Source organism: Neolamprologus multifasciatus, chromosome 17 (assembly GCF_963576455.1).
Source record: "Neolamprologus multifasciatus chromosome 17, fNeoMul1.2, whole genome shotgun sequence".
In the NCBI taxonomy this organism is placed as follows: domain Eukaryota; kingdom Metazoa; phylum Chordata; class Actinopteri; order Cichliformes; family Cichlidae; genus Neolamprologus; species Neolamprologus multifasciatus.
In genome coordinates this window covers 38,607,555-38,616,591 of record NC_140455.1, presented here as the reverse complement: position 1 = coordinate 38,616,591, position 9,037 = coordinate 38,607,555, and the positions used below count along the sequence as shown (strand labels likewise).

The following is a 9,037-nucleotide window of genomic DNA, read 5'->3' as shown; positions in this document are numbered from 1 at the left end:
GGCTTCGTTGTCGTGAATCCGAGTCGCACAGTTTCCCCGTGAACTCTGTAGTGATGATACACTTGTTTTTTTAAATAGAAATTTCATTAAGTTTATATTGGGTTAGGTTAGGGTTCATATGTTCTCTATGACTTAAAAGGACAAAGTTACATCATTATGAGGATCATTTGAATAAATCAGTAACGGCCTAAAGTCTAAACCCGGCCATCAAACGTTGCATTTGGGCTTCAGACTTTCTCTGCTGAGTGTAACCTGTAAACTCTCTTCATCCATTGTTTGTGATGTTTTTCTAAATCATGGAAATAATTCTGTCATCATCAAACCCACTTTCTGCATCAGGGTCTTTTTGGGTCTCATAAAAGGAAACGCAGTGAAAAGGCACCAAACAAGTTCTAAACTTGGAAAAACTTCAGATATTTGGTCTGTTTAATTTGTCAGGAGATAACAAAGATAAAAATGGCTGCAATTTATAAACAGTCAGTTTTGTAAAATTCCTTAAATTTCAGCTGAATTTGATGATTTCAAATCCTCGGAGGTGAAATCTGTGCCGTTGTCTGAACACTGATTGGTGCAAAAGCCAAAACAACATCTGGAGTTTAGTTTGAATAAGTGAGCCAGCATGCACCGTGTTTGGGAATACACAAGTAGTTGCTCAAATGACTTTGGAACAATATGAAGTTTTGTGAGTCTACATTACTTATAATGGGTAACGTTGCATGTCTGCATTTACCTGCTAATACCTGCACACGTGTGTGTGCGTGTGCACGTGGTGTCAGTGTTCTCCTTTTCTATAAAATCTCAACGTGCACAAACAAAGAGAAAAACTGAAATTTATTAATGCAGCTCAGACAGTTGCTGTACAGCAAACGGCGTTGGAGTCGGCCCAGCAGACGAGCAGCCCCTCCCTCCCAGTGTAACAGGACCGTGGCGCTGCAGCCACCTGTAAACTACACACCTGTAACCCGACTCAGCGCCTGCTTGTGCAACAGCATCAATAATCATCAGCTACAAACTTTCAAACAAACACACGTTGAAATAGTGTTTCAAATATCAGTGTTGCGTTAGTGCACATCATAGACGGGGAGCCGACATTAAACCGCTTTGTACAACAAGAATGACGCAGTGAAGAGGAATGTCCTGGAAAAGCAAAACGCCTGGAATTCAGCGATGATCAGTCGGCTTCTGTTTGCTCCCGTTTCATGATTTTGAAGCATTCCCTCCAGCGAGAGGACGGCGCTCGATTCGTGAGGCTCCTGGAGGAAATGTGTGAAATGCGGAGCTGAAAATGAAGTCCAGCAAAAAGTCAGACGACATGGTTGTTCAGCGATATGGGATCGTTAGGACGACGACAAGAAGGGAGCAGAGGAGAGGCTCTTATGGCACAGCTGACAGTTCAAACAGTCGATCGCTTCAGTCATTAACAGAAAAGGCAGCCACGTGAACGAGGAACAGCAACTTGAACCACTTGAATAACAGTGCAGAACACACACATTCACACACACAAAGTACACGTGGGATTGGTCCGAGTCCAAAGGCTGATGTTAGTGTCAACCAAAGAGTGAAGCAGGGGAGTTGGCACCACACTAAACGAGCACCAACACGCAAAACATTTGATTTTGGCTAATTTTATTTCTGTCCTCTGAAATCAAAAAAGCAGCTTGTTTGAATTTGGCGCCATCTGCTGTTCGTCTCATAAAGTAGACGCACGTGACTATTTAAACATACGTGAACGGCTCATAGTGGCGCGTTACCGTGGAGCGTCAGCGCCAACACTCATTTATGGACTAAAGGATCAACATGGCGACGATGTGTAAAAATAATGATCCAACAACAAAGGACGAGGGCGTTGGCACCTTTGTGCAACAGTAGTGGAGCAATACTGCAACAAGTATGCATTAATCCTACTTATTAATGTTTGAGGTTGAAGATTTTCATCAGAAGAACGCAGCTGTGACATCTCCAGCTAAAAACGAGGAGATCAACAAAGCTAAAAACATGCAGCTAATGTCTCAAACACGTCGTTTTATCAGTTTTATATTTATAAAATAACAGAATTAGAGGCCAATCCTGCCACCATCTTATCTAAAAACAATTAGCCTTTATCTTATCTCGATTTAGAAATTAAAACCAAAAAAGATTACAAAGTCTTGACTATAAAAACAGAGTTAGAGGGAACAGAAACTGGCGGCTGTCACTTTGGCCCGTCAGCGTTTGGACTCCACATCGATCACACTGTGCTTACCTCAACATCTAAAGAGATGACATTCAGTTTCCAAAGAGTAGAAAAGAAATTTAAGAACTTTGCCTCGTGTGTTTTTTCTGTACAAGATTATTAAAAAAAAAAGACTAATCAGTTATACATATTTATAAGACAACATTGTTTACGTTACATTAATATAAAGAAATACAAGTTTCGTATTATCTCACTTGTATGCAGTATTCCTTTCTCAGAGCACGTGTGGGCTGTTTCTGCACTGAGGATTAAACGTATAACTGTGATCACAACACAGGATACCAGGAAACTTCACACAATATTGCTGCAATAGCGCCATCTGGCCACAAGGTGGAGCGAAGAGACCAAACCAGGTTCCAGCACTGAACTTCTTCGCCCCGTCTGCTCTGATCCACTGAAGTGGAGAAGGTTCATATTTCCCTCAAACTCAGGCAGATGGTTCATTCAGTCCCCCGCCTGGTTCTTCCCACAGTTTTGGGCTATCTGCGGTCCAGGAAGCTTCCTGTTTCCGCCTACTGAAAAAGGAATACTGCATTTTTGCGCTTCTTGCTTCTTCAACTTGTGTTCCTCAGCTCTAGTGTGCATCCTGCAGGGGCGAGGGAGGGCGAAGGAGCTTGATCTAGGCAGTGCCTTCCTTCGGAGAGGACGGGGTCTGGGATGTGGAGCTGGAGGAAGAGGACGCGGAGCTCTTCAGGGACCCCAGAGTCTTGCTGAACCAAGAGTTCTTATTGGCTTGAATCTCAGTCATCAGAACTCCCCGCTGATGCTCGAGCTCCTGCAGAAGGATTCAGTCATTAATGAGAGCATGAGCAGGTTTATCACTGTGTCACATCGCTGTGCTTTAATACTCTACAACTCTTCACTCCTGCAGTGGGCAATGCTTCTGTACGTGCTGTTTTATGTTATTAAGCTTACAGTCGTTATTTGTCACAGCAGAGAAAGAAAACAGACGCAGGAAGTTTGACGTGCATACAGGAAATTTCCTGCTGCTGCTGTTCAGCGTTCTGTGCACGTGATCAGCCAATCAGATCATCAGCAACGTGTTTTAGCTAAATGTCTTTACAGCTTTTGGTTGGATCACGTGCTTGGCATGCCTCCCTGAAAACACCAGCTGACCTGAATGCGGCACTTCGCCTCCACCAGCTGTAGTTTGGTCTGCGCCAGCTCCAGCTCCAGCTGTCTCAGCTGCTCCTTCAGTCCGTCCTTCTCCTCGTCGTGTGGCTCTGAAGACGTTCTGTCAGCACCAGGAGACGAAGTCTGGAGGGACCCGACTGTGCTAAACAGGTCCCTGCAGTTCTGACAGCCCATCACTTTGTTCTGCATGGGGGGATAAAAACACAGGGTTACCACGGCAACATGTGATGTTGCGCCGTATCATTTATCCAGGCCCGAGGCGGTACTCTGCCAGACGCACACAGAGCGCCACACCAGCATCACGCCCATTAACCCTTTAAGACCTACCATAGAACCAAGCCCGCCAGAGCTTATATTATATGTTTACATGCTGTGGAGCCATTTTTGGGAGCATTTCAAGTTGCTATACATCAATACAACCATTACAGCCTAAATTTTAATAATATGTCTGCATTAAGTGCATAGTAATTACATAAATTGCAAAAAAGTGCAATAAACTACAAAAAAATTTAAAATCGTTTTTGTTTTTTTAACATATATTTCTAGTAGAGAAATTTAAGAGGCTTATCCCTCAAAACTGTAAATACAAAAAAGTTGCACAAAATAGTTTCCCACCACAGGAAATTTATTTTGAGTGTCTTCATAGTTTTATTTTTGAAATACACCAATTTTTATACACTGCAGGAAAAACAAAAATAAATATTATAATGCAAATTTGCAAAAAAGCAGCATATGCATCAAAATAAACTATTTCCAGCAGTGCAATATGAGTCCTAAGCATCCCAGAAACCACACAGAAAGTCATACAGTCAAAGATAACTTTTAAAAACACCAGTATAGGCTCATGAGGCCCTGATGGTAAAAAAAAAACTACATTTCCGAAAATGACGTCACTTCCGGTTTCGGGCAGGTCATGGCGGACATGCGATAGTTCACGCTGATGGACGTAGGAAGTGTTACAAACAGCTGATCGGATCGGCAAAGCGTGTTTCTGGAATATTATGTTTTTGTTGCTGCAAGTGCTTTTTATGCAGTTTTTGCAAAGTTATATGTGGAAGGAAACTGTGACCGAGGACAAGCTGATGGCATAAGATGTAAGTACAACTCCTCCGGTTTCATATGCAAAAAAATTATTGCACTAGCTCACGTGGTTGCAGAGCTACTGGGATTTAAAAGTAGTTACGCAAAACAGAGCGTGCTGCTCTGACCAGCTTTAAAGGGTTAAGGACTTGATTGTGCAAACCTGAAGCTCAAAGGTCTTTTGTTCTTTCATGCAACTGTGTTTTTCCTTCGGACTCAGCAAGTGTCCTAATTTGCATCTGAAGCACACTTTGCATTAACAGGATCGACTCACCCTGACGATGTCCAGCTCCTCTTTTGTTGCCGCCTGTTGTTTTTCTAGCCTGGTGCTCAGCTGGGAGCAGATCTGAAACCCAGAGAGGAAACCTGGTTATGTTTGACTTGCATATATCAATAGTGCAGTTCAGAGGCTGTACATGAGAAGACGCCAGCAGACCTGCTTGTATTCAGCTATGATTGCTGTGGTTTTCTTGATTTCCAGCTCTGCTTTTTCCAGCTCCCTCCTGAACACCTCCTTCAGCTGGGACAGAAAGAACAAGATGTCAAAATTATTCTTTTAAAACGACAAACTAATGAGAAAGATGTGCTGACTGTGCATAACGACACGAGGTGTTCGACTCAGTAACTTTACCTGATTCGCTCTTTTAGAGCCTGCTATGTGATCTCTCACTGCTACCAAACTGGGATTTTGTATTTACTGGGTGTGTTGATGTGTAACTGGTTCACTATTACCAATTACACAGAAAGAAAATCAGCCCTAGATCAATGCGTGAGCTGGGGCCCCCTGGTGGGCTGCACAGGTACTGCATGTGGGCCACAGTAACAACAGAAATTCAGTTCAACTTATTTATATAAAAAGTGAATATTATTACTGTGATATTACTGAAATGTAATGCTCTGTATTGACCTTTGTGTCCCAGTGGCAGGGTTAGGACATACAGGGCTTTCTCTTGGATTTTGCTCGGAGCAGAAGCGGGGGAGGAGCTCCAGGCCTCGAGGGCCGCTGTCCTGCAGGCTTTAGATGCATCCTTGATCCGACGGTAATGAACTCACCATCTGATTCAGGTGTTGACCCAGGGTGAGATCTGAAAGCTGCAGCACATCGGCCCTCGAGGCCTGGAGTTCCCCCCTCCTGCCTTAGAGCGAAGATTTAAGACTGGTTGGCTGATTTTTGGGGGCCGCAGCGCTCTTGACTTTGGCCGATTTAGATTAGAGATACAGGGCCTGTGTTATTGGATCACTGCTGTGATTGCACAGCTTACTCTGGTGTTTTCTGGTCACTGATGTAACCTGTTAAGCGTCGTTCATCGCAGCAGTGTGGACGTTACCTGAGCCGTCTCCTCCTCGTGTCGTTTCTTCTCCTCCTCCGTCTCCACCAGACGCTGCTTGGTGGTCAGCAACTCTTTGTTCAGAACATCGGCCTTGTCTTCTACCTGAGTGCACACACACACACACACACACACACACACACACACACACACACACACACACACACACACACGTTTGCATTCTCACGTGTGCTTATTTGTGTAAAGGTGTTCACGGCTAAAGCACATGTGTAAACAGCTCCGGTTTCAGAGTGTTTGGAGGTTTCGTAGACTTTTTATTACCTGGTCAAGGTCGTTCCGCAGGGCGATTTTACTGGTGACCAGTTCGTGTGCCAGGTCATCGTTCTCCTGTTCTAGTCGCATGCTGGCCTCCTGAAGGCGACGGTTCTCTCTCTGCGGACATCAAACGCACACACTTGTAAAGCAGGGGTGTCAAACACAAGGCTCGCGGGCCAGAATCGAGCCAGAAGAAAACTCCAGTCTGGCCCCAGGAGGAAACTGCATTTCCACATTTTTACAGCTTTTGCTACATTGATGCCAAATATATAATAATAAATATTAGAAAAACTATTTATATTTATTTTGATTTGTGTTTTAATTTATAAAAAAAATATCAGTATTTCTTACAACTTAATACCAAAGACTAATAATAATAATCCATTTTATTTATAGGTGACTTTACATCACTTTACAACAAAATAAAAACAGCAGCTAAATGGAAAATGATGAAGGGTTTGCAGTAGATGGGTTTGAAGACGCGATTTAAAAGTGGAGACAGAGTTCGTAGTCTGGAGATCTGCTGGAAGTGCGTCCAAAGTCTCGGGCAGAAGGACTGAAGGCTCAGAGTCCCGTGAAGTCAGGCGAGCAGGTGGGACGGAAGAAGAGCGGCGAGTACGAGTGGGCGTGTACAAGTGGAGGAGATCAGATAAATATGGAGGAGCGAGGTTATGAAGCGCTTTGAAGGTAAGAAGCAGGAGGTGAACTAACGGAGCTGTTTAAGCACAGATATGTTCAGTCGATCTGTCCTGATACAAGACGAGCAGCTGCTTTTTGAACGAACTGCAGTTTATGGAGAGACTCATGATCACAGAGAAGAGAATCACAGTAACCTGAACGAGATGTGACAAGATGTTTGGAGTGAGCGAAGGCCGAAGGCGGTTCATATTACGAAGATGAAAATATTTCTATGTGCTGTGAAGGAAAGAGCCAGGATGACCCCAGGACTCTTACCTGAGGGGAAGCTGTGACAACAGAGTCATCAAAGCGTTTCTTAAATGTAGAAAAACTACGGAGCCCCGCAGGGGACATGGGAGAAAAAAAAAAAAGATCTCGGACTTTTGCGAGATCTCGCAAAACAAACTCGGGATCTCGCAAATGTTTTAGCCGCATTCTTCGGAGGCCGCCAGCTCGAAGCCGACCGGGAGGTCGAGGCACGATGTGCCGGGAGAGCGGTGTTCCTCCCGGCTGTAGTAGGTCTCGACCTCCCGTTAGCTTCGAGCTAGTGGGTGTCAGATCTCCGAAAACGTCGGAGCACTTTTGCAAATATGTGATGTCTTGTAAACCGAGCAGATATCTGACGTTTACACAACTACATTCACGCCTAAAAATATCTTAAAAGTGTATTTTGTGACCCAGAAACAGTAATATTACAACTAAGTAGCTGCCGCCATTGTTGGAATTCAACTTTTGCGAGATCTCGCAAAAGTCCATCTTATTTTTTTTCTCCCATGTCCCCTGCGGGGCTCCGTAAAAAACAGACGAACGGTCTTTTTTACATGACGATCTCTGAGTTGTGATTTGCTGCTGCATGAATGAAGTGGAACTGGATTGGCTGACAGACATCTCTGCTGTACAGTCTGTGAGGTTCATCCAGACTCGGTGTTAATACAATCATCACATGACCACAGTTTAACTCAAACAAAAGGCGTTATTGTGACGTTACAGTTATCGGTGGCCGTGTCAGGCTCAGGTCCTCACTGCAGACCATTAGCTGAGTCTCATGACTGCTGCCTGCCTTTAAACAGGCTCACATGACGACCATGAACGGGACAAAAGTGTTGTGATGGTTGTGAGCAGTCATCTGACCTGATATCCCGCCACTCTTACCCTGCCTGAGTCTCTGTACGCTAACAAATGGTTCATCTGAAAGCTCTGAAATCGTATCTGTTATTTACAAACAGCAGCAGGAACTTAAAAGAGGAAAAAACAGATCAGCTGTTACCCACACGTGTCATCATTCAGAACGATGACACAGCTGATAGTTTACAATAAAAGCCTGAACTACTTCAGTCAGCGCGGTCAAATCATACCAGTGTAAAAGTCCATAAACACATACAGGAAGTCACAGATTCAGGACACATAAATATAAATGAAATAGTTTTTGGGGCAGAAGCTTACCGAGCGTTTTCAAATCGAGCCTCAGGCGTTAACACATGATCCTGACACGGACTTCCCTTCTCTGCTCGACGCTGCCCAGCCCGACTCGCCCTCCCATTTATCTGCTTTCAGTAATAATTCAGTTTGTGCTGCAGATACAAAAGCACGTCTGCTCGGACACAAAGGAAGCCAGTGCACAGTTAAACTGGGGTCTGAAGCCTCATAGAAACACTGAATCGTTACATCGTCACAAAATAACTACATAGAAATAATTACATTTTACAAGCAGCTTGTGTGTTTTTTGTGTTGTTGTTGTGGAGGAGAACAGCTTTCTGCTGTCGCAGCTTCAGCAGCTTATCTGTGATAAACGCTTCCTTCCTCTAAAAGCAGCAGCTCACACACCAACGAGGCACTTTTGCCTTTAACAAGCAGATTCAGACGTAATTTGGTTTTTTGGGGGGGCTGTCATGGTTGTTTGTGTCTTGTGATCAGATCAAATGCTGCGTCCATAATATTACTTGGAGAGACAAAGGAGCTGCTTCAGACGCTGCAGTAAAGTCACATTTATTTTGTTCTGCACTCGTCTCCTTCCTGTCAGCGTCTTTAATTATCTCAGTGTTGATGCCACTATCATGTATCATATACTGTGCACTTTGTATTCCATTATACTGACTACAGAAATACTGCCTGATGTGCTTAACTGGCAGCTTTACTACGACGATGCACTTGTGCATCTCGGTTTGGCCTAATTGTGGGTGGAAACATGAAACCAAGAGGAGGTAATTCTTCATCATCACATGACGCTTACATGTAACATCCACTCTTTACTGTGACGCCTTACTTTCCTTAAATGATTCAGGTTCATCCGACTGACTCACACAGTAAC

General features: G+C 44.0%; 1 protein-coding gene across 2 annotated transcripts in view; it reads right to left on the bottom strand.

Moving 5' to 3' along the window:
- Positions 1-2,427: 2,427 nt before the first annotated feature.
- The window catches only part of rabgap1l (RAB GTPase activating protein 1-like), a 101,140-nt gene continuing 94,530 nt past the window's right edge, over positions 2,428-9,037 (bottom strand). For both annotated transcript variants that reach the window (XM_085138429.1, XM_085138430.1), the window contains exons 21-26: positions 6,058-6,168; positions 5,776-5,880; positions 4,884-4,967; positions 4,722-4,793; positions 3,350-3,550; positions 2,428-3,008 (exon numbers count right to left, since the gene is read on the bottom strand). In XM_085138429.1, the coding sequence (XP_084994555.1) occupies positions 2,853-3,008; positions 3,350-3,550; positions 4,722-4,793; positions 4,884-4,967; positions 5,776-5,880; positions 6,058-6,168 (729 nt within the window). In that variant the 3' untranslated portion in view covers positions 2,428-2,852. The remainder of the gene's footprint in view (positions 3,009-3,349; positions 3,551-4,721; positions 4,794-4,883; positions 4,968-5,775; positions 5,881-6,057; positions 6,169-9,037) is intronic.